The 26,275-nt window shown below is 58.9% G+C and overlaps 6 protein-coding genes across 6 annotated transcripts; 2 read left to right on the top strand and 4 right to left on the bottom strand.

The window, feature by feature from the left end:
- Positions 1 to 303: 303 nt before the first annotated feature.
- IFI35 (interferon induced protein 35) lies at positions 304 to 3,354 on the bottom strand. Its single transcript, XM_084496488.1, has 9 exons — positions 3,254 to 3,354; positions 3,037 to 3,132; positions 2,472 to 2,627; positions 2,060 to 2,170; positions 1,666 to 1,810; positions 1,399 to 1,532; positions 1,055 to 1,244; positions 745 to 851; positions 304 to 555 (listed from the first exon to the last, which is right to left on the bottom strand). The coding sequence occupies exons 1-9, from the start codon at positions 3,266 to 3,268 to the stop codon at positions 373 to 375; spliced, it is 1,137 nt and encodes a 378-aa protein (XP_084352614.1). The 5' UTR covers positions 3,269 to 3,354; the 3' UTR covers positions 304 to 372.
- A 520-nt stretch (positions 3,355 to 3,874) lies between these two features.
- Positions 3,875 to 6,282, bottom strand: RPL27 (ribosomal protein L27). The gene is made up of 5 exons (XM_084496493.1): positions 5,977 to 6,282; positions 5,774 to 5,856; positions 5,389 to 5,558; positions 4,707 to 4,817; positions 3,875 to 3,965 (listed from the first exon to the last, which is right to left on the bottom strand). The coding sequence occupies exons 2-5, from the start codon at positions 5,852 to 5,854 to the stop codon at positions 3,917 to 3,919; spliced, it is 411 nt and encodes a 136-aa protein (XP_084352619.1). The 5' UTR covers positions 5,855 to 5,856; positions 5,977 to 6,282; the 3' UTR covers positions 3,875 to 3,916.
- RUNDC1 (RUN domain containing 1) lies at positions 6,207 to 10,811 on the bottom strand. The gene is made up of 5 exons (XM_084496486.1): positions 10,470 to 10,811; positions 9,318 to 9,476; positions 8,846 to 9,044; positions 8,473 to 8,580; positions 6,207 to 8,005 (listed from the first exon to the last, which is right to left on the bottom strand). Exons 1-5 carry the CDS (start codon positions 10,794 to 10,796, stop codon positions 7,143 to 7,145), a joined length of 1,656 nt encoding a protein of 551 aa, XP_084352612.1. The 5' UTR covers positions 10,797 to 10,811; the 3' UTR covers positions 6,207 to 7,142.
- A 126-nt stretch (positions 10,812 to 10,937) lies between these two features.
- On the top strand, positions 10,938 to 13,753 carry PTGES3L (prostaglandin E synthase 3 like). Its single transcript, XM_084496492.1, has 7 exons — positions 10,938 to 11,054; positions 12,121 to 12,234; positions 12,359 to 12,425; positions 12,730 to 12,828; positions 13,185 to 13,274; positions 13,368 to 13,421; positions 13,577 to 13,753. The coding sequence occupies exons 1-7, from the start codon at positions 11,047 to 11,049 to the stop codon at positions 13,586 to 13,588; spliced, it is 444 nt and encodes a 147-aa protein (XP_084352618.1). The 5' UTR covers positions 10,938 to 11,046; the 3' UTR covers positions 13,589 to 13,753.
- Positions 13,754 to 13,839: 86 nt separating this feature from the next.
- On the top strand, positions 13,840 to 18,726 carry LOC311422947 (alanyl-tRNA editing protein Aarsd1-like). The gene is made up of 12 exons (XM_084496487.1): positions 13,840 to 13,980; positions 14,073 to 14,195; positions 14,854 to 15,013; positions 15,478 to 15,535; positions 15,891 to 16,047; positions 16,136 to 16,252; positions 16,480 to 16,610; positions 16,788 to 16,854; positions 17,013 to 17,104; positions 17,706 to 17,760; positions 18,247 to 18,341; positions 18,502 to 18,726. Exons 1-12 carry the CDS (start codon positions 13,942 to 13,944, stop codon positions 18,635 to 18,637), a joined length of 1,230 nt encoding a protein of 409 aa, XP_084352613.1. The 5' UTR covers positions 13,840 to 13,941; the 3' UTR covers positions 18,638 to 18,726.
- A 1,750-nt stretch (positions 18,727 to 20,476) lies between these two features.
- On the bottom strand, positions 20,477 to 23,697 carry G6PC1 (glucose-6-phosphatase catalytic subunit 1). Its single transcript, XM_084496490.1, has 5 exons — positions 23,412 to 23,697; positions 22,550 to 22,659; positions 21,912 to 22,020; positions 21,645 to 21,760; positions 20,477 to 21,441 (listed from the first exon to the last, which is right to left on the bottom strand). The coding sequence occupies exons 1-5, from the start codon at positions 23,639 to 23,641 to the stop codon at positions 20,930 to 20,932; spliced, it is 1,077 nt and encodes a 358-aa protein (XP_084352616.1). The 5' UTR covers positions 23,642 to 23,697; the 3' UTR covers positions 20,477 to 20,929.
- Between the last annotated feature and the right edge of the window lie 2,578 nt (positions 23,698 to 26,275).

Raw genomic sequence — 26,275 nt, forward strand, 5'->3', positions numbered from 1 at the left:
AACCTACGGCCCGGCTCGGGCCCCACGGCAGCCACCGGGAAACGAAAGCGAAACCGGGGCCGCCCCGCCTCGGCCGGCACCGCCCCCGGGCACAACGAACCCCGGGCGGCTGCGGAACGGAACGGAAAGGAACGGCCCCGGCCCCGTGCCCCCGCGGCTCTTCCACCATCCCCGTCCCCATCCCGTCCCCATCCCTTCCCCATCCCCAACCCCGTCTCCATCCCGATCCCTGTCCCCATCCCCGTCCCTGTCCCCATCCCCGTCCCCATCCCGTCCCCGTCCCCAGCACGACACACACGGAGCTCCCCGCAGGCACTTTTTAATATTAAATTCACTCGTTTCACACCCCGGCGGTGCTCAGGGGTAGCCCAGCTACTCGCTGAACACAGCCACCGCCCGGCGCCCCGCCGGCACGTAGCCCAAGGTGTCCACCTCTCCCCCGCCACGGCTCTCCTTCTGGAAGTGGATCTCCAGAGCATCCCTCATGGGCTCCTCAGCCAGCACGTCGGGGATCCCCGACAGCAGGACGGTCCTGGTGCAGCGGGAGGGCTGGAACTGGGGAGAGAACAGGGCTGAGCTGCAGCAGCCCCGTGCTGCGAGGCCCCGAGGGGAGGCAGAACCCTAAAAGGGGGCAAAACCCTACAAAAATTCACGCCCCCCCGGGCTGCACGGCGCTGCGGGGGGCAGAGCTCCACGAGCCCCCAGGCTGCAGGTGCTGTTTCGCAGCGGGGTGCGTGGTCTTACCTGGATGTTAGTGACCTGTCCTCTCATGTAGGGCGATATTTTGAGCTTGTATTTTGCTTTCCCGATAGGCACCTGGACTTGCCCTCTAGCGATGAGCTGCTCAGCCACTGCAGATGGAGAGAAAAGCCCTGAGTTCCCCACGTCCCCGCTGAACTCTTGGTTACATTCCTGGCACGGACTCCACGACTGGAACTGCCCAGCTCCAACTGTCCCATCCCCGTTCTGCAGAGCCTCAGCTCCGTCTGCTCTCAGGAGACAACCAGTGCCCCACAGAGCTGGCTGGATCGCTCCCCTCTTGTTCCCCACGCACCTCCATCGTGCACGAAGGTCAGCACCACCTGGCCGCAGTCGTCCAGGAACTCCCTGCTCTCCACCTCGCTGCCCCCATTCTTCGTCTTGCTGAAGAAGAGCTCCAGCTTGTCCAGCAGGATCTCCTCGGGGATGACCCGGCTGGGCAGACCGGACACCAGGATGCTCCTGCTGCTCCGAGTGAGCCCGATCTGCGAGCAGCACGGACCGGTCAGAGCCCCAGCAGGGCAGAGCTCGGGGAGCAGAAACAAAGCTGCAGCACGGACGTGCTGGGCTGAGCTGGTAGCAGTGACCCAGCCCAGGAATTGGCGGAGCAGGACGCAGCTGCAGGCCCTGGGGATGTACCTCCAGGGCGGATGGCAGCAGCACGTCCACCGGGCTCGCCTGCACTCGCATTTGGCAGCGGTCAAGCTCCTCCAGGCTCTCCCCGCTGCTCAGCTCCACCGTGTGCTCCTTCACCTCGATCACCCTCTGGGCCACTGCGAAAAGGGAAAGCCCTCAGCCTGGTGGCTCAGCGGGACGGGGCACGGAGCAGCAAACGCCTTGGGGAAAGGGCGTAGCTTTGCACGGGGCTGGCTTTGCTGCCCATGGCAGCGTTCTTCTCGCTCTTACCCTCTGCTTTCTCAAAGGTGATGAGAGCTGAGCCGCCCTGCAGAGGGTAGCGGATCAGCGGGGTGAGCGTCAGCTTGTTCGTGTCCTCCTTGTCTGTCACGAGTCCCTTAAACACCAGGTTCCTCTCCGGCAGGGCAGGCAACATCTAGGTTAGAGCACACAGCAGCTGGAGGAGACTGCACCCCGCACGGGGCCTGGCCCAATCCACGGATGAGAAGCAAGCTGGCAGCTCAGAACAACCGGCTGGCGAGCCTTAGCAGGGTCTCTCCTGGGATCCAGCTGTGCCCAGAGTCCCAAAGCCACCACTCGTGGCACTGGCACAGCAGCATCACACTGCCCAGCTGCGTTTACCAGCAGCCTGGCTCGCAGCCCTCACCCACACACACTCCGTTACCATCATCGGATCCTCCCAGCTCTTCTTCCTCATTTCTTCCAGTTTCTCCTCCAACATCTCCTTCTCCTGCTTCAGTCCGCTCTCCTCCTCCTTCGCTAAAAAAATTTCGGACTGGAAGGAAAGGAACAGGGAGCAGTAAGGGAACCACCACGAAGCCCAGCGCTACGCTGCTCTCTCATCCAAGCGCTCGGACTCAGCTCCAGCCACGCCACTTTTCTTCTCGGCTCCCTGCAGCCCTGCCACGGCTCCCGGCTTTCTACTGCAGCCCGTCCTCCTGCCACCCCAGCACGAACTCATTTTCCCCCCGTGCTGCTCCACGAACCCTCTGCTGCGTCCCAGTCCCCGCAGAGCAGCGAGCCCGGCCGCCCGCTGCCACCTTCCCGAGCCCGAGAGGATTCCTCCGAGCACCCACCTGGAGGGAGTGGACTATATCTTCCAGAGGATTGTGCAGCTGGAGATTTTCCTGGATGAGCTCTCTCATGTTCTTCACCTCTTGTATCCTTTGCTCTGTGTCTTCTTTTTCCTTTTGTAGCGCGGCGTTGTCTTGCTCCACAGCACTACAAAGCTCCTGTGCCAGAGGGACCATCAGACACGGGCACCCTGCCGACCCCACTGCGCCTCCAACCCCAAGCACAGCCCCGCAGCCCGGTCCAGGAGCTCTCATCCACGTGAACACCCCCTCTCCACCGCTCCTGCCTCTCGCGGAGCATTTTGACAGATCGCACTCCTTGGAAAAAAACCAACTCCACAAATCTGCTGGCGTCTCGACGCAGGGAGCTTGCAAGGAGACGGGGGGGGGGGGAAAGTCGCCACCAAAAAACCTGAGCACCCAGCGATCCCCGGGGCCTGGGGCAGTTTTGGGGGGCAACAAGCTCCGAGGAGCGGCAGCTCCAGCCCGGGGAGGCCGGGGGGGTTCTGGGCTGGCGGTGGAGGAGCCCTGGATCCGACCCGACCCCCCCATCCCTCGGGGGCCGCACCTTGTAGCGCTCGATCTCCTGCCGGAGCTGCTCGGGGGTCATCTCCGAGCCGCCGTCCTGCAGGCCCTGGGGGTCTTCCAGCCGCACGAAGGAGCTCTGGAGGACGAGGGGGGGGTCAGAACCGCGCTCCCCGAGCCCCCCGGACCCTTCCTCTCCCCTCCCACCGCCCGGTCCCGGGGCTCGGCCCGGCCCCGGGAGCCCCGCACGAAGCCGTCACCTCCTCCGAGTCCATGGCAAAAGGGCAGCGGGGCCGGACCCACCGGCACCCCGGGAGCCCTCCCCCGCCGCTCCGCCCGCCCCCGCCGCTTTCGCTTTCGTTTCCTCAGCCCGGCTCCGCCTCCGGGGCTGTCCCGGTGAGCCCGAGCCCGGCCAGGGAGGGGTTTAAGCCCTGGGGATGGCCTCGCTTGGCCGGTAGCGTGCAGAGGTGGCCAAAAAAATGTTGTAGGGGGCTCCTGGGACTGATCCATGCTCAGGAGAAGCAAAGGCAGCAGCTGGAATTCACCATTCCTCTCCCCTCTGCGAGTTGGAGAAGGAATTCGCCCTCTCAGGGAGGAGCTGAGTTTTGGGGGGCGAGACATTTCAACAGCAGCAGGGACAGAACATAAATCCTGCTTCAGCAGTGGAAAAGAGGGGAAAAGGTTGTCTCCTACTGAAAACGGCCCAGGATGGTCCCACAGGCAGCCCAGTTCGACCCTACTTCAGAGCCTGAAATGTTCCTGAGGTCTCAGAAGGTTGCCTGGGCTACAATTCCTTTCCCACCTCTTTTATGGGAAGGCAAAGCAAGCCTACCCCACCAGGAAAGGGGCCTTGCGCCAGTGTTTTGTACAACAAAACAAAATGGTTTTTAATAAACATTTATTGACGCCGCCTTATTACAAGTTTAGAATCGTAGCTTCTGGAAGAACCACTTGTTCTTGCCCGTCTTGTACCTGAAAGAGAAAGAACACAGCCATTAGAGTCAAATACACACCTGCTCCATCGGTGTCCTTCTACTCAGGGAAAACACCGCACACCCCTCACCCACAAGTACTTCGCCTGCTCTCTGCACCCCACTTTGCCGACTGAACCTTCCTTAAAAAGCTGAAGGCCCCAGGGAAGTAACACCCTGCAGATTTCCCTCATTAAATCATTTCATGAAGGACAGCCCCACTGCAGCAGTGCTCACACCGAGGAGGGGGAGAGCAGCGCGGGGCGGTTCCACCGGACGCTTTGTTTGGATTTATTTGTGCTTTAAAACTCCCTTCATTGGAGTTTCTGAAGCAAATGCTGAAACCAAGAGGTGTTGATGTCAAAAGGCTGTGGGCAAAGCGCCAGCACAGCCCTGTCACGCTGAGCCTAGGGACATGCACCCGATGGCCACGAGGCACCACGACGCTGAGAGATCAGTGTGTGGCACTGAACAGCCCCGCCTGCATGGGCACAAAGCAGCAGCAGCAAAATAAACGCCCCCATCAGCTGAGTGCTGCTCCCAAGCTGCTCCTGCTCTCAGAGAAATGTAGGTTCTCACTCATGAGGCTGAGAAAACACACCAGGAGAGAAATAATCCACCCCAAAAGCACGCTCGAGGAAGTTGGAGCAGAAGTGTCTGATCCAGGGCTCGAGCAGGGCTCTGGCACAACCTCACCAAGTCCTGCAGCGAGCGCTGGTGCCACGAGGAGTTTCCAACTCACCTCTCCTCAAACTTCACCTTGGCTTCACGCCTCGCTTTGCGTTTCAGAGCGGGGTCCCTGAACACGTCCTTATTGACAACGGTTTTGTCCAGGGGAATGTCAACGGAATACCTGGATGAGAGCAGCACAGCGTGAGACAGCCACCAGATGGCCACAAAGGGTGAAAACACAGCCCCAAAACAGACCTGTCAGATGCCTGAATTAGGGCCAGGTTAAAGAGCTCGAGCACTTAAATCAGTTTAGTTCTGGTAGTCAACAAACCACCGAAGCATCAAGACATTCAACTCAATGCATAAAAGGTAACTTGTGACAGGGAACAAGCTCCTCTGTCCAGCACTTTGTACGCAGCAGCAGCTGCAACTGGACAGGAAACCCACTACTGGGCCATAAGAGCTGTCACAATCCCATCCTGACTGCTTTTAGGGTTCTTCCACTGACATCCCAAGATCAGCTAAGGCTGAAGGTGGCTGGAGTGAAGAACCAGCTGGGGATTTCAGCAGCTTGCTGCTCTCACATCAGCTTTACAACCTGCCGGGTTGTTTCCACACAGTGCACGCCTCACACTCATTCAACCACGCAAGCCAGACCCCTCAACACCTCCCAGCCGCTGAGAGCACACAACGCTGCTCCTCCGCTCCTGCCACCAGCAGCCTCCGGGTCCCACCGAAGCCACTGCACTCACCGGGTGGGCATCAGGTGGTTGTAGTTGTAAACCTTCACGAACGACTTGATCTTGGACCTCTTCGCTATCTTCTTCTTGCCCATGGCCGCCGTCACCTTCCGCGGGTAGCGATCGATGCCCGCCACCAGTGCGTGGCTGTAGGGCCGGTCGGAGGTGCCATCATCGATGTTCTGAAACACACCGCCCGCCCCGCGATGGGCCCCGCCGAGCGCCAGCCCCCTTGGGGAGCCCCCCAAAGGCACCGACACCGGCACGGGCCGGCAGCGCCGCGGGGCTCTCAGCCGCTGCCCAGAACCGGCCGGGAGCGGGGATCCGGGACGGAGCCAGGAGCGGAGGAGGGAGGGGGCGGCCCCGCAGGCCCCCCGCAGGCCGGCCCCGCGCTCACCTTGACGATGACGGCCTTGCGACCCGAGTAGCGGCCGGCGAGCACCAGCACCACCTTCCCCGGCTTCATAAACTTGCCCATCTCTGCGGACACAGCGCGCGGCGCTCAGCGGAGGGCCCCGGCCGCCCCCGGCCCCGCGATGGCGGCGGATGGCGCCCGAGGGCCGCGGATGGCGACGGATGGCGGCGCCGGGCCCCACTCACCGACACAGCCGCTGCGATGGCGCCCAGACCGGAAAAGGAAGCCTGCCGGCCTTTCACCTGACGTCACTTCCGCTTCAGGGCGCCGCGAGGCGGGTCGCGCATGCGCAGAGCGGCGCCGCGGTTGCTAGGCAACGGGCCCGGGCCTGCTGCAGGCCTCAAGGCCTCTGCCGGTGCCCCCGGTGCTCCCGGTGGCGGCGGGGCCGGCACGAAGGCAGACACGGAGGCAGCCGTTTGCTCACCCATTTCATTTCAGAACCGGTCGCAGCCCGCGCCCAGAGGTGCTGCCATTACACCAAGCACAGCCTCCCTTTCCCCCCGCCCCCCAGGAGTTACAGATAAATTAAACTCTGATTATAAATAACCACAAAAAGTCAACGAGCGCGCTAGCGGCACGAAGGCTAGGAACTGACACGAATTAAAACGGAGCAGCTGGAAACGCATTTTCCCCCCGCGCAGGCTTGCCAAAGCGATTAACGCAGCCGCTAGGGAGCACCACACCGCCAGTGCTCCGGGCTCTGCACAAAAAGCTTCAAAAAAAGCAGTTTTTGGGATTTCTGCAGGGAGCAGCCTGAACGTCAGCCCCTCACCCGGCAGCGTGAAGAACATCGCTGGTGCTCTGGGTTTCTGAGCCACTGGCACAGGAGATGCAGGGTCCCGGTGCCTTAGCAGGATTTGTCCCCAATTTTCTTGTATGTTTGCACCAGGGAAAGCAAATCACGGCCCCGAGCAGCTGCAAAATAAGCAGCTCAGCTCCTGATGCTGGGCTGCCCGCTCTTCCTGGCAGAGCTGGCTCACTGTGGCATCGCTTAGACCACGGGTTTTGAGAAATAACCGTGCAGATACAGCACAGGAGCTCGGCTGTGGCCTCCTGTAAGGGGTTTCTCCCACATACAGGCTCCGTGGTCAGGCTTCTCCCACATCCAGCCAGCATCTGGCATAGCACGTGCAGTAGCATCTGCTCGCCAGTTTTGCTATTCAGAACTGCGTGAGGGCAGGGTGGGGTGCTGTACTGCACCCAACCTCCAGCATCAGGACACCGCAAGATTTTCCCTAAAAGCAGATATAAATTTTACAGAGCCAAATTTGGTCTTTAAAAAAAAGCCAGGCTTCTGGAGCCCAACAGCTGCCTACTTGTGGAAAAGTGGATGATCTAGAATAAAAATACATCAAAAAGCATCTTTGATGTTTTTCAGCTGCCGGACGGCCAGGTCAACTGGGAGATTGAACTTCAAGTTGCTCAGGCGACTGAGGATGTTGAGTGCACTCTCAAAGCCCGTGTTTGCCATGTAGCTCCACGGCTGGTAGTGAGATTGTACCAGAGCTCCGGATTTGCAGATGAGATTTATCCAGGAGACCAGGCGCTGCTCATTCAGCGCCATACACACCAGAGCTTTCAGTTCCGAGTCCGCGCTGCGCTTGAAGGGGTCGTGCTCAGTGAGGACAGTGTGTATGGCCGTCAGCAGGCTCTGTTTCGGGGTGATGGCGACTCCTGTCACAGGCAAGGCAAAGGACTGGGAGAGCTTGCGAGCTGGAGACTCCACAAAGGCTTGCCCGTTCTTAGCGTTGTAATACTTCACAAAGAGTTCCCAGGGATGCATCGTCTGCGGCGAGGAGGTGAACGCGGGAATCAAGCACGCGATGGGTGCCAACACCAGGCTCATCCCTTGCGAAGAGGCGTAGAGCCCGTGAGCCATCAGGTCTCGTAAAGCAATGGTCAGCTCCTTCCGCACAGCCAGAGTCAGCTCATCTCTCCCTCCTAAGGGAATATCCTGCAGGTCGGAGGAACTGATAACGTGGTCTTCCTGCTGGTGTTTCATGGCTAGCTGCCTCACCCGGTCCACCGACAGCTCCAGTTTCTTAATTAAAGGGGAATAGTCCTTGTTGGCTTGGTCTTTCTGCCAGAGGGACCGAGGAATCTGACCAGTAGCACAACCAAACTGACTAACAGCAAATATCTGCAGCACAGCAAGCATGCGACGCATGAGGTGCAGGCCCGTTTCTCGCATCTTTCTGGCGTCTTCTGGGTTCACTGATCAGGTTAGAAAAAGAGGAAAAAAATACTTTCATTAAGGAGTGACACCTTCATTGCGGAGCAGACCAACATCTCTGCTCTGTCATATACACAGGGGGAGTACACATCTGCTCCTCCTCCACCAGAGACTTTCCTCGGGAGCTGCTGTCAGTAGGACCGATGGCACTTTCTCTAGTTGCAAAGCGCTGAACCCAACCAGAAAAAGCAAACTTTTCAACGGTCCATTCTCAACAATCAAATCTGTCTTAAATCACTTACAGAGAAGAAATCCTACAGCAGCTTTTTCTGGTGGGCAGTAAACCGAAGAGAAGATAGCGATCAGCCTTTAGACAGTATAATATCAAATGGGTAGTTTGAAGATAACAGACCCAAAACAGGCTAACGTGACAGGATGCTGGTTCATGACCAATGAACCTCAAATGAGCTACAGCAGGAAGAGAGGCTCCAAGCCAAGCAGTGCCTACCTCTGCTTCCAGAAGACCGGGTATTTGGTTTACAGGAGCCACCACCGTCCTTTCTACCTGTGCACTCACAGTGTCCATCTTCTGCCTTACCAGGGCTTCCGACTTCATCTGGAAGAAGAGTTTCACACCATTACTTTACAATTGTGAGTTTAAACTGCGTATCCCAAGTACTAAGGTCAAGATTCCCTTAGACCTCCTTGCACCTTCCTTGTCAGTCTCATTCTCCCCACCACCAGCTCAGAGATCTGTACTTCCCCATGACCCAGGCACCATTCCTGCATCCATCCTCTGACATCCGTGGCCTTCCTCCTCATAACTATGCCAAGGAATTACAAAACAATACAATCTGCTCATCTAAAAACTGAGCACTGACCCTGAATGAAGTTGATGAACATTTCAAGGTCCCTTATTTGCGTCTTCAGTTGTTCCACCAGCTGCTCCTTCACCCTGGCTGGATTAACAATCTGTGCTATGGCAGCATCCACACGCTGTCTCAATTCCTCTGGAGAGAGCGTTGCGATGTCCGCACTCAAGTCCATGTCCAGCTTCTTTATCAGCTCATCTATAATCATCTACGAAACACCAATCAGTAGCATGATCTCACCGTGCGACGCAGCTGCCCACGAGCTCCAAAATACTCCATTCACTACCTTGGCAACAGGCTCCTTTGTTATACGTTGAAAATTACAAGAGATGACAGGATCACATTTATGCACGCAGACTAACTATTAATACAGCTAACTACAGCTGCCAGTGAGAAATACGGAACGGAGGATTTGGCCAGTCCTTAAGAGGCTCACAAATCCTAAGGATAAGCACGTGCAGAATGACTTCAAGAGCCTTACCCGTTGTCTTTCCATAACCACAGACTGTGGCAGAGAGTCATAGCTGCCCTCTTGGTAAGCAAACGTCTCCAGGTCATCCAGCTGTGTCTTAAGCTGCAAGATCAGCTCTCTCTGCTTTTCCTTCTGCACCTCAATTCGCTCCTGCTTCTCCTGTTCACTCTGAAAAAAGTTACCAGTAAACAAAATTAAACATTCAGCGTCGACAGAGAACAGCATCATGGCATGAAGAGAATTTCCTTCAGCTCATGCAATTAACTACGGAACGCTACAAGCCACCTCAAGAAAAAGGTGTGTGTGCACATCAAGGAGAAAGAGTGTTACTTAAGCTCATCTGACAGCGAAAGAGTCTCTTCAAACCTCCCACAGCCAAGCCCCATGGTGTGGGGCTGGAACACAGCACACACTGCTCCAAGCACCCACGTAACACCTGGACACCAAAGATCCTCCGAGACGCTGCCGAATATCAGCATCACACCGAGCTGAGCTTTTGCCTTATCTCAGAGCTGGGTGTTTAAGAGCTGTCCCAGCCAGCTGGCTTCAGTGGGTGAAAGCTCCTGCGACCGAGCTTCCCGCAGAGCCGCCTGCCTGCTCGCTGCCTACCTGGAGCCTGCCGCACCCTGGGAGGGGCACGGTGCCTCTGGACGGAGCCGTGCTGGGCGGCCACGACAGCCGCTCACCTCTGTCAGCAGCAGGCAGGAGCAAAGCTGCAACTAACTGGATTTTAAACAAATCATTGAATCCCAGAACTGCCTGGGCTGGAAGGGATGGTGAAGCTCATTTTGTTCCACCCCCCTGCCGTGGGCACGATGCCTGCCTCTAGCTCAGGTTGCCCAAAGCCACGTCCAACCTGGCTTTGAGCCCTGCCGGGAAGAGGCACCCAAAGCTCCTCCAGCTCGCACCAGCACCCTCACAACTAACGATTTTACACTAATTAGGGTTAAGAAAACCCCTCCGAGATCACCCAGTCCAACCATCACCCCAACACCAACACCACCCACCAAACCATGCCCCTTGGGTGAAATTTAAGGCATTTCTTCCTCATACCTGACCCAAACCCGCTCTCTTTAGTTCCCCCCCACCCTCCCCGTCCCGTCACCGTGCTCGGGGCCCGATCCCTTCGGCGCCTTCCCCCCCACCCCCCCAAGCGCTCACCGGGCCGTCCCCGAGACCGTGGGCGAGGGGCGCGGGGCAGCCACGGAAGGCGAAATCCTCCAGCTCCCGGATCAGGCGCTGCTGCTCGCCCGGCCCGGCCCTCGCCACCTGCCTCAGGCGGAATTGCACCTGAGCGAAATGCGAGGCCAGCGCCAGCAGCGCCCCGTGCAACCGGCGCCGCTCCGCCCGCAACCGCGGCACCGACCGCGGCGACCCCGCCGCCTCCTCCTCTTCCTCCTCCTCCTCTTCTTCCTCCTCCTCCGCTGTCACGGCGCCCACCGGCGCCCAGCGCTCCCCCGGCCCCCCCGGTCCCCCCTCCGCCTCCATGGCGCTGCTACCGGCGCGGCGCCGCCGCCATTTTGTGCCCTCCCCCCCCCCTCCTCCTGCCTCCCGGTGCTCGGGGCCTGCGCGGTACCGGAGCCGCCCCCCCTCCCCCCGCCCCCCCTCACAGCGCCCCCTCGCGGCTCGGCTCGGCCCCCGTTGTCACCGAGCTCACCCCCGCCCCCTCCCCCCGGTCGTCCCCCCCCCTCCGGTGCCCCCCGGTCCCGAATAGCTCGGGGCGGGGCCGGGCTCGGACATGGCGAGGTGGGAACGGGCACGGGACGGAGCCGGGGAGAGCAGCGGGGACGTGGGGGGGGCACCCCGAGAAGGGGGGTTTGGGGAAATGGGGAGTGGGATAGGGCACGTCCCGGTACCGGGACCGGTCCCGGGGGGAGCCGTGGGTAGCCGGGTTTGGGGCCATCGCCACAAAAAGGACGTGGAGGGGGCTAAAAAGGGTCCGGAGAAGGGCGGCGAGGCTGAGGTGGGGGGCTGGGGATGGAGAAGAAAGCTCACGGGAAGAGGTGACAGGGGGGACCCCATCGCACCCCACAGGAACCCCAAAGGGGGCTGTAGGGGGGGTTTGGGCTGTGCTCCCGTGTGCCCGGTGACAGGACGAAGGGGAACGGGCTAAAGGTGTGCCAGGGGAGGTTTAATTTGGATATTAGGAAGAGAAGAGGTTGTTAGGTGAGGTTTAGGTTGGATATTAGGAAGAACTTCTTTACCAAAAGGGTTGTGAGGCGTTGGGATGGGCTGCCCAGGGAAGTGGCCGAGTCCCCATCCATGAAGGTCTTTAAAAGACGTTTAGATTTAGAGCTCAGTGACATGGTTCAGTGGACGACTGAACACATTAGGTCAGAGGTTGGACTCGGTGATCTTCGAATCCCAGAATCATCGAGGTTGGAAGAGACCTCCACGATCACTACCAAGCCCTCCACTAAACCGTGTCACTAAGCTTTAAAGCCAAGCCAGGATGAGGAGACAGATGAGGAATCAGCTACAGGCAGCTGGCAAAAGTTGCGAAATCCTCAGCTCTCGTCCTCGTGGGGGACTTCAGCGTCCCAGACATATCCTGGAAATGCCATACAGCTCAGAGGGAGCAGTCCAGGAGGTTCATGGAGAGAGTTATAGTGGAAGATTGGAGGTCTCTTCCAACCTAGATGAATCTGTGGTTCTGTGATAACCAGCCCCGCAGCGCAGACCCTGTTGGCATTCACTGGGACAAACACGGCCCAGCCCCAAATCCCTGTCCCACAGCTCACACATGGTCCCGGCCCGGTGCTGCCAGGCCAAAGGCATTGAGGAAATGCCCGCTGTGCTTGTGTTTTGACAGGCAGCACGCAAAGACGCTGTGGTACGACCGCCCGCGGTATGTCTTCCTGGAGTTCTGCGTGGAGGACAGCAGAGATGTTAAAGTCGTCATCGAGGATCACCGGGTGGTGTTCAGGTCAGCTGCTGCTGCTTCACGAGCCCCTGGATTGGGGAGGTTTGAGGGGACAGGGAGGACCCTGTAAGAGCTTGTGGTACGCGGCCTCAGCCCCGTCCTAAAACAAGTGCTTGTGTTTTGGCAGCTGCAAAAATGCCGATGGAGTGGAGTTCTACAATGAGATCAACCTGTACGGCAGGGTGAACTCCAAGGTGAGACCTCCCCAGCAAACTGTTCCCTGGCAGCCTGTGGCAGGCTTAGAATTGAACGCGGCCCGTGATGCCACGAGCAGCGCTGCCTTGAGTTGAATCCTGGCTGTTTCCTGAGAGTTCGAGTGGAGCAAGCACAAAGCCGGGAGCCCTGAGCTTGGGTCTGTCACTAGCAGCACGGTGCTGAGCCACAAACAGCCCTTCTGGTGCTGTGTCCCACAGCCTGGGAGTGGCTGAGCCTGTGCCTGCAGTGGATTAGAGAGGAGTCTGGCAGGCCCTGAGGTGAGGCACCCCCATCTCTTGGCAGGACTCACAGGACAAGCGCTCTGATCGCTCCATCACGTGCTTCATAAGGAAGTGGAAGGAGAAAGTGGCGTGGCCCCGTATCACCAAGGAGAACATCAAGGTGCGTGTGGCATCCTGCAGTAAGGAGAGCCCGGGGGGCTGCCTGTCTCTAGCACGCTGGCGTCCTGGGCTCTACCTGCCCCCAGGATGGACCCCCTGGGGCACCCAACACAGAGCCCCCACGAGCCAGGAATGCCTCCCGCTGCCTGCCAGCCCACCTCTGCCCTCTGGCATCCCTGTCCCTCAACGTGGGCAGGGTCAGGATCGGTCCTTGCAGACACAGGGATGTTCTCCCACGCCTGCCCAGCCCTTGTGGTGTTCGGGAGCAGCACCCCGTGCTCGTTCCCTGCAACTTCAGGGCCACCAGGTCCCCTCTGCGCTGCTCCCTCCCTCAAGGTCTGCTTTCTCTGCCCGCAGCCAGCTTGGCTCTCCGTGGACTTCGACAACTGGCGAGACTGGGAAGGGGACGAGGAGGTGGAGAGGGCCATGGTGGAGGAGTACGCCGAGGTGAGCCCGGTGAAGGGCGGGCTGGGTGCTCGGGGAGGCAGGGGGAAGCCGGGCACACAGAGTGCCCACAACAGACCTTTGTTCCCCATCCAGCTCCTGCAGAAGGTCACGGACAAGGGCCCTGCCCCGACCATGGATGACCTGGACGTGAGTAGAGCCCCGAGCTGCCTTCCCCGGGCGCTGCAGGAGCCTCTGGTGCTGTGCTCCCCCAGGTTGCCATCCCCGCTGCAGGGACGCTCCCGGGCAGCACCGGACGGCCGCTACCGGCTCCGTCCCACTTTGCTCCGTGTCCCTTTCGACAGGACGACCTCTAAAGCCCAGCTCCCGTGGGCCACCACCGCCACCGTGAGGCTCTCCCGGTGCACCGGCAGCAAGCACGGCCGAACCGGGACACGGGAAGGACTCGAGAAGGAGCACGGCAGCAGCGTGGTCCCCCAGCACCGGTTACCGGTGGGGTCAATAAACACCAGCAGCCGCCACCCTGCGCCCGTGTCCGCTGTCCCGGGGGGTCCGGGGGGGGCACCGGGAGGAGGTGGGGCATACCGGGGGTGGGCGGGGCTTACCGGGAGGGGGAGGAGCTTCCGTGGAGGGAGGCAGGGCCCTGCAGCCCCGTGTCCCTCGCCGCTCGCCGTCACCGTCACCGGTCCTGTTCCGTGCCGCTACCACCATGGTGTTCCAGTGTCAGCGGGACAGCTGGGCCCGGCAGGTAGTAACGGGGCCAGGGTTTATGGCCCGGTATGGCCCGGTAAGGCCTGGTCTGGTCCCGTCCCTCACGGTGCCGCCACCTCTTTGTTGCAGTTCGCCACCAAGGTGGTGTCATGCCAGGCGGCGGAGCTGCGGCCCGAGGGCGGTGGGGAGCCGGTGAGGGGCTTCCAGGTGGTGCTGGAGGACACCATCCTCTTCCCCGAGGGTGGCGGGCAGGTATGGAGGGGCTGGGGGATGGGGACGGGATCTGGGACTGGGAACTGGGACAAGGGACCCTGTACTGGGACCGGGACTGGGATTCTGGACTGGGATGGTGAACCGGGATAGGGGCCTGAGACCAGGACCCTGGACTGGGACCCTGAATAGGGACTGGGACCCTAAATCAGGGCCCTGGACCAGGACTGGGATCCTAGACTGGGACCCTGAACTGGGACAGGGACCTGGGACAGGGACCTGGGACCCTGAATTGGGACCCAGGCCCAGGACCCTAAATCAGGACCCTGTACTGGGATGGGGATCATGGACTGGGACCCTAAACCAAGACAGGGAACTAGGATCTGGACCCTGAACTGGGACCTGGGACTGGGACCCTGAATCAGGACCCTCTACTGGGACCGGGATCCTGGACTGGGACCCTGAAACTGGGACAGGGACCTAGAACCAGGACCTGGGACTGGGACCCTGGACCAGGACCCTGAAACAGGACCCGGGACCGAGACTCTGCACCAGGACCTGGGACCCTACACTGGGACCCTGAACCAGGACCCTGTCCTGGACCGAGACCCTGCACTGGGACCCAGGACCCTGAAGCAGAACTCTGCACCGGGACTGGGACCGGCACCCAGGCCCGGCCACTAATCCCCATCTCCCACAGCCTGATGACCGTGGGCTCATCGGTGACGTGCCCGTGCTGCGTGTCACCCGCCGGGGCCCCGAGGCCGTTCACTTCGTGCAGACAGAGCTGGAGCCGGGCGCCTCCGTGCTGCTGTCGCTGGACTGGGAGCGGCGCTTTGACCACATGCAGCAGCACTCAGGTCTGTGCCCGTTACCACCGGTAGCACCGAGCCACAGGGGCACTGGGCAGAGCCACACGGTCTGGGCTGAGGTGGGGGTCAGTGCCCAGTTCGTCCTCCCTAATTTGGGGATTGGGAAGGCTGAGCTGACAGCGCTGTGCCCACCGGCTGTCCCTGGGGCTGCCGGGGAGGGGAAGCCCTCTGTGGTTTGTAAACCGGCTGCAAGAGGGGCTGGAAGCAAACTCTCAACCCTCTGGGGAGGGCTCTGAGCATGCCGTGTTGCCCTTGGGTCCCATGGGCTGTGAGGCAGCAGCTGCCCCCTCCGTCTGTTTCCAACCATGAGCAGCAGCCCCACACCTCCAGGCATGTCCCTGGGCTGGTTCCCAAACGTTGTGGAAACGTCAGCAGAAAAAATACACTTTGGCAGGGAATGTTTTTTCCCCTGTGTCCAAAACTCAAAGCTGTCGCTTGCACATCTCTTCTAGGACAGCACCTCATCACTGCCATTGCAGACCTGATGTTTGGATTCAAAACGACTTCATGGTGAGCAGGAAAAAGGCTCCTTTGAACCTCAGTCTTATCTTGTTTGGCATATGCCATGAGGAGATGATCGCTGATCATTTGAAAGCAGTTAGCTCTTGGATATTTCATTTGACCACGGAGGGCCTGGGAGAATTGACTGGGCTAGAGACAAGCTGTACAAAATATTTACTTCGTCTTGTGTTCCAAATGCGTGGTACGCATCTGATGCTCTGTAACGAGGAGGGAGGGGAGGGAGGTGTGGTTCGTTTCAGTCACCACGTCCCCACCAGCTAGTCCTGGATGGCACTTGGTGCTGCGCGGGGGGATCTTCCAGCTGCTCTTCTCCACAGCAGCTGATATTCCCTCATCCGTGCAGGGAGCTGGGCCGTCAGCGAAGTGTCATCGAGCTGGACACCCCCAGCGTGACAGCGGAGCAAATAGAAGCCCTGGAGAGGAGCGTGAACGAGAAGATCCGGGAGAGGGTGCCCGTGACAGTGCGGGAGCTGGCTGCGGATGACCCTGAAGTTGAAACAGTGAGCGATGGGGTAGAGCTGACACTGAACGTGGGGCCAAAGCGGTTGTGGCACGCGTGTCACCTCCTTGGCTCTCCCCCTTTGCTAGGTGAGAAGCCGTGGCTTACCAGATGACCACACAGGGCCAGTGCGAGTTATAAACATCGAAGGCATAGACTCCAACATGTGCTGCGGGACTCACGTCTCCAACCTGAGCGACTTGCAGGTAGGGGGGCTGCAGCCCAGTTACCCTCAGGAGCCTTGCTCCACACGTGCAGACTGAGCACAACGAAAGTCCTGAGGATCCAGGTTGTGCTGGAAATTGTCCTAGTGGTAAAGGGGTGGGGCTGGCCTTTACCACTAGGTAATTTGCTTTTTTTAATTTGCTTACCCTTTGCTTTTAAGGGTAAAATCCTGTTCTCCTTTTCTGACCAGAGTGTTTTTCTTTTCAAGGTTATTAAACTCCTTGGCACGGAAAAAGGGAAAAAGAACAAAACCAACTTGGTTTTCCTGGCAGGGAACAGAGTTCTGAAGTCCATTGAACAAAGTCACAATACTGAGAAGGCTCTAACCTCACTGCTCAAGTAATACCCTTGGCACTTTGGTTCTTTCATCTTCATTGTTCCTTCTGACAAATACAACATAAGCCTCAGGGTGCATCTGCATGGTGTTCTTTATGATACGCTATCTGCTTTTGCTCCCTTAATAAGTCTTGTCTTCATCCTTCTAAGTATCAATTGAGGCTCTTTGTTTTATTTCAGAAATGGACCCGGTGAGCACGTTGAGGCCGTGAAGAGACTGCAGAGCTCAGTGAAACTGCTTCAGAAGGTATGGGGATGGCTGAGAAAAGCAGACAGTGTCTGCTCCCTGCAGGCCCAAGCCACTGAATTTTAAGCATCCGTTTTTATCAAAACTGCTCCATCTCTGGAAACAAAGCTTGGTGTTCATGCTGGCTTATCTGTCCTCTCCATTCACTTTTCTTTCAGAATAACTTGAACCTGCTTAGAGACATTGCTGTTTTGATAGCGCGGGACTTCAAGAGCAAACCTGTTCAGAGTCAGCTGTTTGTGTTACACAGGTACGGGGAGTTTGGGGACAGGGGGAGGAAGCCACGATATTATGTGATTTGTGGTAGCTGCATCTCTCTGACACCTACTCAAGCTTACAACAATTACTGTTTAAAAGTCAAACATTCCTCATGGATGAATATAAACAAGGTGAACAAAATATTAAACCGACTGGGCCTTCTGGAAGGTTGTGTAATGGAAGAAATGTGTAAGTTATTCAGTCACTGAATTCCTCTGTTTTTATAACTAAGAAATAACTGTGTCTGATTTCTTTCTGCCCTCAGTGTTTTCAAATAAAACTGAGGAGCTCAGTTCCTTAAACACTTAAATAATTCTTAATATATCCACAGAAATGCACAGAAAGAATTTAGATTTATAGGAAAAAAAATAGTCTCCATTCTAACAGCAAGAGATCAAAACCCCAGGCATGATCATAGGCTGCTCTTTCAACTTCTCTGAGGGCAGTGGGAAATTTTAGTCTTCAACAAAATGGAAAACTAACAAAAGCTAAACTTAGATACTGTCACTGCCTTTGGTTTGTGATTGATGTTCTGGACTCTGGCTTGGATTTTTTTCTTCCTCTCTGAAGTGGCTTTTTACCCATCCTTACAGGAAAGAGGGTGACTCGGAGTTCATGAACATCATCGCTAACGAGATAGGGACAGAGGTGAGTCATTGATGCAGCCGAACCTGACACCAGTGGCGTTTTCCTTCAAGTCTGTAGCACTGGCAGGGGCTGGCTTGGCTTCTGTTTGTGCCACAGTCACAAGCTACACATCTCTCCTTCCAAAAATTGCACGAGGTTATTGTCCCCAGCAGCCTCAGTGCACAGGGGGATCCCCAGTGGTCAAGAAATACAGCAGCAAAAATTCTGAGCACTGTAGAAGAGCCCGTCCCTAAAAAGCCATACAGATCTTCATCGGCTGTGTCAAGGATACCCCAGTACCTGTTCTGTTCCCTACAACATAGGATTCACTACAAGAGATTCAAAAGCTTCTCTCCCTCTTACTTCAAATTGAGCTTTGGTCTCAGTAATGGACTCATGACTTGTTTATGTGTTTTAAGGGGACCTGTAGCCTGTGTCTCTGTACCCTTTCCAGAAAAAAGGAGGGCAGTGGCTATTCTGGAGCAAGGTCTGTCTCTCTGTCCACAGGAAACCCTGCTGTTCCTGACGGTGGGAGATGAAAAAGAAGCAGGACTCTTCCTTCTAGCTGGACCTGTTGAAGCAGTTGAGAATTTAGGTCCCAGGTACCGTGTTCTGTGGTTTCTTTAAAATTAGTAAGAATTCTGACTAAGCAGCTGAGCCATAGAATTAGACTATGGACCCTTCTTTGCTGCCTGGAGCAGGTTAGGGCAGGCTACCCTCTTCTCTGTGAGTGGCCTTCAGCATGTGCTGTCGTTACTGCAGGGTGGCAGAGCTGCTGGGAGGCAAAGGAGCTGGGAAGCGAGGCCGCTTTCAGGGCAAGGCAACCAAAATGAGTCGGCGAGGAGAAGTGGAAGCTCTGCTCCAGGAATTTGTCAGCCACCAAAGAGCTGAAACATAAAGAATTCTCAAAGTACGGCCGTCTTCCTTGCTTTGCATCATCTCCACCAAGTTCTGTCTCAGAGAATAAAGACATTTAAAAAAAAAAAAGCATCTCTTGTGAACTGATTTGATGCTCATGGAAGAAAGGGGGAGGGAAACTGCAATCCCCATTTTTCTCTGACCCTAAATGCTGCGAGGTTTCTTTAATTTCCCCAGGCAAGTGGTACACTGCTTAAGCAATTAAAGAGCTTAATGACTACTTTTACGAGCTTCCTACAAACCAAGAGAAGGGCCCTCCAGCTTGCAGTGTACCATGGCTTTTAGTTTGTACAAGTTGCTTTGTGAACCTATTTATTCACAATAAACTGGATGCATTTTTAAAAAGATCAGAAAACTGGTAAGAAGCAGAGGGTTTGAAAGTGGTATTTTCAAGCAACCACAGAGAAAAATGATTCAAGATCTTATGCTGAGCATTTGTAGGGAGAAAGAGAAACGTGGCAGGAGTTGGAGGGATGCTCGAGTCAGTAAATCCCTTTTAGAAGACCAAACTAAGCTGGGCACCAGGTGTGGCTGCTTACTGCTCAGAGAGAGAACTGATGCAGTGCTGAACCTGTGAGCAAGTCTCCATGAGCCCTTTCTTTAAAAACAAGAAACTGGCTTTTTTTTCCTGGCTACTCAGAAGTCTCTGCAGATGCTAGGGGGCTGAAGGTGGTCGTGCTAAAGCCCCCAGGCTGCTGCTGACCACCAGAATCAGTGTTTCCCTGCACGGCAGCCGGCTGCTGACCCAGCTGTGACGTGCTGGGAGCAGCCCTCAGGTAGCACCAGCTTCATTGCTGCAGTCCTGAAGCTCTTCCGCACTAGCACCAAGCACGTTATTAAAAAAGGGAAGTTCATGTGCTTGGAGGAGGACTGGCAGAGCCATGGTAACGCACATGTGCTGGCTCGACACGAGAATTAAATGCAGCTGGAACCGCCACCTCGCGCTTTGTTCTGCAGGGAGACAGAAAACCACATCCAACCCCACCACACCGGGTGTTTCCGAGCCTGTACCGATGCATAAACCTCCTGGATTAACAACTCCCTGCTGCCTCTCGGGTTTGCATTTTCTTCCAGGGAGGTTCCTGAGGCTGCCGCAATCTCGGCTGCAGAAACAAAAGGGGCGCTGCGGAGCCACGCTGAAAAAAGCCTGAGTTGGGAATAAGTGTTTTTTGTTTGTTGTTTTGCTTTTTTTTTTCCTCCTTCCTTCCTAGATCTAGCACTACAACTTCAGCCCAGATATTGATAATAACCAGAGAAATAAAACATGAGAAACCTCCATCCTAAAACCATTTATCTGCCACGAGCAGCAGCCTCAGCACCTGCGGTCTCCTCCGCACAGAGCAGAGCCCCCCCTGCCAGCTCCCGAGCTGTTTGTGCACGGCAGGATCGGGCCAAGGGTCAGGGCTGTGCAGGCCACCAGCTCCTGCTGGGTCACTTTGCTGCAGGAGGAGGGCGAGCAGCAGCAGCAGCCCTCGTTCCCTGGGTTTTATTGCGTGGTTTGGGTGATTTTGGGCTTGGTCTTCATCACCATGCAGCACCGGCCACCGGCTGAGCCCCACGGGGACACGGGGGCTGCAGGCAGCCTGTGCATGCACCGTGGTGTCCCCAAGAGCCACCAGCCCCCACTGTTAATCACACGAGCCCTGCAGGAGCCATACCAATGGGGCAGGGGTTTGGGATGCAGGAGAGCACTGCAGCAGGGCAGCTGGTCCCCAGCATCCCCGCAGGGACATCCTTCCTCCAGCCCCCTCCCGGTCCCTGCGGGTGGCACTTGGTCACCGTCCCCCTGCCCACGAGACAGCTGAACTCACCAACTAAATACACCTCCAGCTTTAATAAAATACCCTTGTTTCCCCTCTGTATACACGCACACACACACACACACCCCTAAACCCCACGCTGCTTCACGCAGCAGCGAATACCGAACACCGGGGCCCACGAGCTGATGGGCTACGGGCCTGGGGGGCTCCCACAAGCCCAAATTTGTCTCCAAATCCTTCTCCCCCCCCACAGCCCGCCCGTTCCCGTGACAGAGCCGCCTCGCCAGCAGCCCCTGAGCACCCATGGGCGCACAGCACCCTGCTCCCGGCGGTGCCACCCCTCTCCCTCGTGCCACCAGCACCCGTGGCACCGGCAGTGGAGTCGTGGCACTGCTCATGCAGCCGTAACGGGGAGAGGAACCAGCACAAACCCCACGGTCCCACGGTCCGCTCCTTGCCCCATGGAGGGCCGCGCCGTTACCTGGGGGGACACCCGTGCCACGGCCCCCCCCCTAGACGCCCTTCTTGTCCTGCGTGGCCAGGAGCTGGGAGACGCAGTAGGGGATGAGGCCGACGGTGGCCAGGGGCACGGCCGCGCTCTTGCAGAAGGAGAGGACGTAGAAGAGCAGCTGAAGGTGGGAGGGCGGCCTGAAGGCATCGAAGAGGTGCAGGACGAGCAGCGAGGCGGCGGCGCAGGCCAGGCGGAAAGGCAGCTGCCGGCCCTGCTTCCCCCGGCAGCTCTCCAGGTACATGTGGGAGTTGAGGGCCAGCCCCAGCCCGAAAAGGATGCCCAGGTTGCGGAGGAGGCTGGCGAAGGGGGTGGTGTCGATGTGGACCCACTCGGGGCGGGCGCACCACCTCTGTGCCTTCTCCAAGGTCCAGAGCAAGTCCACGCCGAGCGCCAGCAGCAGCAGGTAGAGGCCCAGGGCGAAGCTGAAGAGGAAGGTGGTGACGCCCAGGTACCTGCGGAGGCTGGCGTGGTAGATGGAGCGGACGTGCTGGAAGGTCTCGGCCACCGCCATGCCTGTGGGGAGAGGAGGCAGCGCTGCTCAGAGCTGGGGGGGCTCCTGCGTGGTCAGAGCACCCCAACGGCCACCGCTGCACCCCGAGAGTCGCCAGCCCCTCACCCTTTGGCCCCCCTCTCCCCATGGATCCCCCAGACACGGGCAAAGGCCTCAGCTCTTCTGCTGCATGTGGTAGGAGGACGGGCCCAGGGGGTGCACTCACCGGAGAAGACCCCCGCGATGACCTGGTGGGGGAAGTGGGCGGCGATGAAGACTCGGGACAGACAGACGCAGACCTGGACCGCCCAGAAGCCCATCCAAAGCACCATCCACAAAACCCTGCAAGGGACAGAGAGGGGAAGCATCAGTAGTGGGGTCAGCTCCTGCTGCCATCGGGGACCCCGAAACGTGCCAATATGGGATCCGCTGCCTCCCTTCTCAGATTTGGGGCAGTCCCCAGCCCAGCCCCCAGTTTGGGCACACAGCTTACCAGTACTTCAGCGTCTTCGACTGCCTCTTGCCCAACGCGATGGAGAGCAGGGCGGTCACCATCACGTAGTACACGCCTGCTGCACCCATGGCATGGCCGGAGGGGCTCCCTGGGTGAGAAGGAAGCCCCCGGTCAGACCCCCGTGGGATCAGGCTGTCCCCTGGGGCTCCCACGCGGCGGGGTCATGGCACCGAGCACCCATCCACAGGCGGGTGCCAGCATGGCACGAGGAGCACAGCTCAAGCTCCAAGGCCTGTCCTACGATCCTCAATGGCTTGTGCTGAGGCCACTCACAGCCCCAAGCTGGCTGCAACCACAGACAAAAAATACCCATAGGGTTGCAGCAGGACCGAGTGAGCCCCTTCCCCGTGGAGCTGCTGCCGGCACGCGGCCGAGCATGGCCCCAGCAGGATTTGTGCTGAGCCACCACGTCTGCGCACACCAAGGGTAAAAGTCCACTCCGCGCAGGGGCTGCCCTGCCTCCGCCCCGCCAGGGCACGGCAGTGGCCCTGCAGCTCGGTGATAACAGCGGAGATAACGGTCCCGGCCATGCCAGCACCCCCACTTTGGGACCAGAACCCCTGGGTCTCATGGACAGGGCGTCCCTGTGCTCCCCCCCCTTGGGTGCGGGACCCTACCGGGGCCGGTCTCGCAGGTGAGTGGGAACTGCTGGATGGCTGGGGCGGAGGCGTTGCTGTAGTAGTTGGTCTCGTGCACCCACCAGTACGGTCTCTCCCCAAATAGGATCCTGAAAAGAAAGGAGAAAGGGGTTTGGGGTGGTGCTGGGTGCTGGAGCAGACAGCACGGCTCCGCTCCCCGCTCCGGCTGGGAGCTGAAAGGGGCAAAGGACCCGCAGCGGGTCCAGGGCATCCGTCGGGCACAGCACCCAGGTGGGTGCTCACAGCAGGCACTGCCCGGCCTTGTCCCCGTTATTCCTGGAGTGAGAACTTCCCAGGAGCAGGTAAACGTGCTGAGAAGAGGCCCTCTGCTCCCCCCGGGCCTGTTCCAGGCTGAGAGCAGCCACCCCACGGTGCCAGCAGAGGGGGAAGCCACCCATCACCATCAGCACAGGCATCCCAGCTGTGGGGCAGGCACAGAACCAGAGCACCCAGCACAGCTCCCCGAGCACCCCACAGTGTCCGGCCATGGGACAGAACAGCCCCAAATCCCCAGCACAACGCCAGGCACTGGGTGGCACAGCAGAGGTGGCACCGTGCTGGTCCCCTTGTGCCGCTGGCACCACGTCCCGCAGCCGACACCGAGCCGTGCCGGGCTCGAGCTGATGGCAGGGGGGTGTCTGCATCTGCCTGCAGCCGGCTGATTCCTGCCTGCCTTTGGGGAAGGGGGAAGAGCCTTTTCCAAAAATCTTGGGGATGAAGAACGCCGACCATCACCCCCAGGCTCGCAGCCGAGCCGCGGGACCTCACATCAGGGCTGGGTGCGCATCTGCCCCGGGTTAAGGTGAACCCAGCTGTGCCAGCACACCCCAGGGCTACTCACCACTTGAAGACGAGGTTGAGCCAGTCCCCGATGACGGCCACCCAGATGAGCCGGATGCCCACTGGCTCGCAGAAATGGAACCAGAGAGGAAAAAGGACGAAAAAAGTGTTCCTGAGGTCGGCGGCGAAGGAGATGAAGAGGAACCAGTCCTGGGAGCCCTGGAAGTGCTCCTGCAGCCAGCGCGTGGCCTGGATGCCTGCATCGTGCAGGATGTTCATGCCAGCCTCCATCCTCCTCCTCTTCCTCCTCCTCCTCCTCCTCCTCCTCCTCAGCTGCCTCCCGGTGGGTCCGGGCTGCCTCGCGCCGCGCCGTGGTTTTATACCCTGCGGGCTCTTGTTTGCTGCCGGCAGGTCGCTTGTCCCAGCGCCGATCTTTGGACCCAAAACCACTTTTGCCAAAGGTGCATCACCGGGGGGTTGTTACAAACATGTTTGGAAGGACTTACGTAAAAACAGGCAGCGGGGCGGCGGGGAGGGTGCCCGGCGGGTGCCTTAACCCTTCACCACCCCTTTCTTCTGCACTGCCAGGTGCCTCTGCTGCTCGGGGTGGGGTTCTGCAGCCCCCCGATCCTCCTGGCTCCCAATAAATCACTCGGTCTGCTCCTCGTGCACCCCAGCGTTTACTTTTTTTTAGCAGGGCAGAGGCTCAAGCACCTGCAGAGGGATGAGGAGAGGTCCTGACTGCTGGCAATGTTGTCCTGAGCCCTGTGGGGTTTCAGGACCTGTGCAAGTGAGGTACGGGGAGCAATCCTGCCCAGCACACCCCTGGGTTAACCCCTCCTGCCCTGCCAGACCCCATCCATTGTCATGGAGGCGAGCACATCACTTGTCACTTGTCGTGCCAGGTCCCTGCCCGTGGCCTCTCCACCCCAGGCTCACGGTGCTGGCAGATTTATCTCCTTGGTGTCCCCTGGGAGTCAGCGATGAAAGAGTAACATGGAGCTGGCTGCAGGGACCCAAGACATGACGTCAGCATGGCAAAAGAAACCCAATGTCCCAGGGGGACAAACCCCATGTCCCAGTGCTGTCTGCCCGGCCGCTGCTGCAGGGAAACACGGCCCAGTGGTGTGGTGCCCCCCACGGGGGGCAGGAGCAGACAACGGGGCGTTAATGATTAGCAGCCAGTGAAAACGCAGCACTTATCTCTCTCCTCGGGAAAGTTCGGGTCAGGAGCCTTGAACCGCTCCCCGCTGCGGCCCCCAGCAGGCAGAGGTCGTGTCCAGGCAGCGAGCGGTGGCACCTGGGGGGCATCCTCCTCCTCCTCCTCCTCCTCCTCCTCCTCCCCCCTGCACACCCCACGGTGACCAACACGACATCCTCCTCCCCGGGAGCACAGCCCGGACAGTGCTGGCTAAAGCCAAGGAAGGTTAAAACGCTGGCAAACGTCAGTCCCCTTAGGGCAGCGACGTGGTTTGGAGCTGTGCCGTGAGCTGCTGAGCTGCGACTGATGCTCAGCTGATGCCACGGCAGAGCTGCAGCCGTGTGGGAGCACCATGGGTGCTCTGCGAGGAGTTTTGCCTCGGCTCCAAGGAGCTGGGGCTTTCCTCATGCTCGGTGGGGGCTCAGGGGGTCCCCCCCCTCCTGCTGAGCGGGGGATTCGCAGCCACAACCAGCCAAGATGTAACCCCAAACCAGAGGGGAGCAGCTCGCCACCATCCTCCCAGCCCAGCCTCCCGGTGCCCTCGGGGAGACCAAAGCTTCCCTGCCCAAATGGAGCAGAAGCTTGCGTGGAAATGGGATCACTCCTGCAAAACAAAATTCCCCAGCAGCTCGTTTCAGGGTCCTCAGCCGAGAGCAGCTTTTGGCCAGCGCGAAGGAATTCAGCGGGCTTGGCTCCCGCGTCCAACGTGTTTTGAAACCGTTGGTAATAAATTTTCCCTGAAAAGCTTCACTGCAGAAAACGAGGGCAAAAGGTGCTGGGGGGGGGGGGGGGATGGGGACAAGCATGCGCCAGCCCCCTTGGAAAGCGCCACGACAGCAAAACCGGGATCGCAGCTGGGAGAGGCCGGGAGCCGGGACGGGAACTGGGATCGGCGGCTCCCCTGCAGCCACAACAAGCCGGGGATGAGCTGGCAGCCCGGGACCTTTGTGCCCCGCGGTGACAGCGGCTGGCTGCAGGACTCGGTGTCCCGGCGGTTCCCAAGGCACCGGACACGGGCAGTGCACGCGCAGCGCACGCCCCATCACACCCGGCTGCCCCTCGGTGCCAAGGTTTCATCCAGAAGTTTCCCAGCCCGCCGCAGCGCCGGCAGCGGGGCCGGCGTCGCCTGCGTCAGCACGCGGGCAGAGTCCAGGTAGCGCCTGCAGACACAGGGGAGCACGGCCACAGCCGGCCCTGCACCCCCAGGACTGATGTCCCCAAGTGTAAATGCACCTGCACCCCCGGGACTGATGTCCCCAAGCATCACTTGGCCATGCAGGGCCACCCCCTCCCACCCCAAATCCTTTCCCTGTGCCGCAGCATCTCAGCCCCGGTGCCATCCAAGCTCCCTGCTGGACACACGTTGCCATTAGGGCTCCTCGAGGCCATCGTGGCACAGCCTCGAGCAGCTCCCACGGCGAGGGCAGGTGCCCGTGGAGCCCCCTCTGGGGATGCAGAAGTCGGCATTTGGCAGCTGCAGCCACGTGCTGGGGCTGGGCAGTGGGGTCGGAGCCAACCCGTCCTCACCAAACCCATCCCGGTGCAGCGGGTCCTGCATCTGGGGCTGTGCACGCACCGGTGGCACCGGAGCAAGGGTCCCCACGCCGGGGGGGGGTGAGCACACGGCGCGGGGCAGCAGCCAAGGCCAGGACCGATTAATCAGCCTCGGTACAGCTGTTACACATTAACTCCCTTGTTTGTCCCATATTTTGCAGCGGAGGCTG

This window comes from Aythya ferina, assembly GCF_964211825.1.
Source record: "Aythya ferina genome assembly, chromosome: 23".
NCBI classification, from domain to species: Eukaryota; Metazoa; Chordata; class Aves; order Anseriformes; family Anatidae; genus Aythya; species Aythya ferina.

Excerpts from the sequence above, each read along its gene's own strand:
- LOC311422947 (XM_084496487.1), top strand. The coding sequence starts at position 13,942 with ATGGTGTTCCAGTGTCAGCGGGACAGCTGGGCCCGGCAG. Across the intron at positions 14,196-14,853 it reads TCCCCGAGGGTGGCGGGCAG|CCTGATGACCGTGGGCTCAT; the intron begins GTATGGAGGGGC and ends CATCTCCCACAG. Across the intron at positions 17,761-18,246 it reads CTAACGAGATAGGGACAGAG|GAAACCCTGCTGTTCCTGAC; the intron begins GTGAGTCATTGA and ends CTCTGTCCACAG.
- PTGES3L (XM_084496492.1), top strand. Across the intron at positions 12,426-12,729 it reads ACGGCAGGGTGAACTCCAAG|GACTCACAGGACAAGCGCTC; the intron begins GTGAGACCTCCC and ends ATCTCTTGGCAG. Across the intron at positions 12,829-13,184 it reads TCACCAAGGAGAACATCAAG|CCAGCTTGGCTCTCCGTGGA; the intron begins GTGCGTGTGGCA and ends CTCTGCCCGCAG.
- RPL27 (XM_084496493.1), bottom strand. The coding sequence starts at position 5,854 with ATGGGCAAGTTTATGAAGCCGGGGAAGGTGGTGCTGGTGCTCGCCGGC. Across the intron at positions 5,559-5,773 it reads GCAAGGCCGTCATCGTCAAG|AACATCGATGATGGCACCTC; the intron begins GTGAGCGCGGGG and ends GGTGTGTTTCAG. Across the intron at positions 3,966-4,706 it reads AAGGTGAAGTTTGAGGAGAG|GTACAAGACGGGCAAGAACA; the intron begins GTGAGTTGGAAA and ends TTTCTCTTTCAG.
- G6PC1 (XM_084496490.1), bottom strand. The coding sequence starts at position 23,641 with ATGGAGGCTGGCATGAACATCCTGCACGATGCAGGCATCCAGGCCACG. Across the intron at positions 22,660-23,411 it reads CTCAACCTCGTCTTCAAGTG|GATCCTATTTGGGGAGAGAC; the intron begins GTGAGTAGCCCT and ends CTTTCTTTTCAG. Across the intron at positions 22,021-22,549 it reads CACCTGCGAGACCGGCCCCG|GGAGCCCCTCCGGCCATGCC; the intron begins GTAGGGTCCCGC and ends CTTCTCACCCAG.
- IFI35 (XM_084496488.1), bottom strand. Across the intron at positions 2,171-2,471 it reads ATATAGTCCACTCCCTCCAG|TCCGAAATTTTTTTAGCGAA; the intron begins GTGGGTGCTCGG and ends CTTTCCTTCCAG. Across the intron at positions 556-744 it reads GACAGGTCACTAACATCCAG|TTCCAGCCCTCCCGCTGCAC; the intron begins GTAAGACCACGC and ends TTCTCTCCCCAG.
- RUNDC1 (XM_084496486.1), bottom strand. The coding sequence starts at position 10,796 with ATGGAGGCGGAGGGGGGACCGGGGGGGCCGGGGGAGCGCTGGGCGCCG. Across the intron at positions 9,477-10,469 it reads ACGGTCTCGGGGACGGCCCG|AGTGAACAGGAGAAGCAGGA; the intron begins GTGAGCGCTTGG and ends AACTTTTTTCAG. Across the intron at positions 9,045-9,317 it reads TGGTTATGGAAAGACAACGG|ATGATTATAGATGAGCTGAT; the intron begins GTAAGGCTCTTG and ends GGTGTTTCGTAG.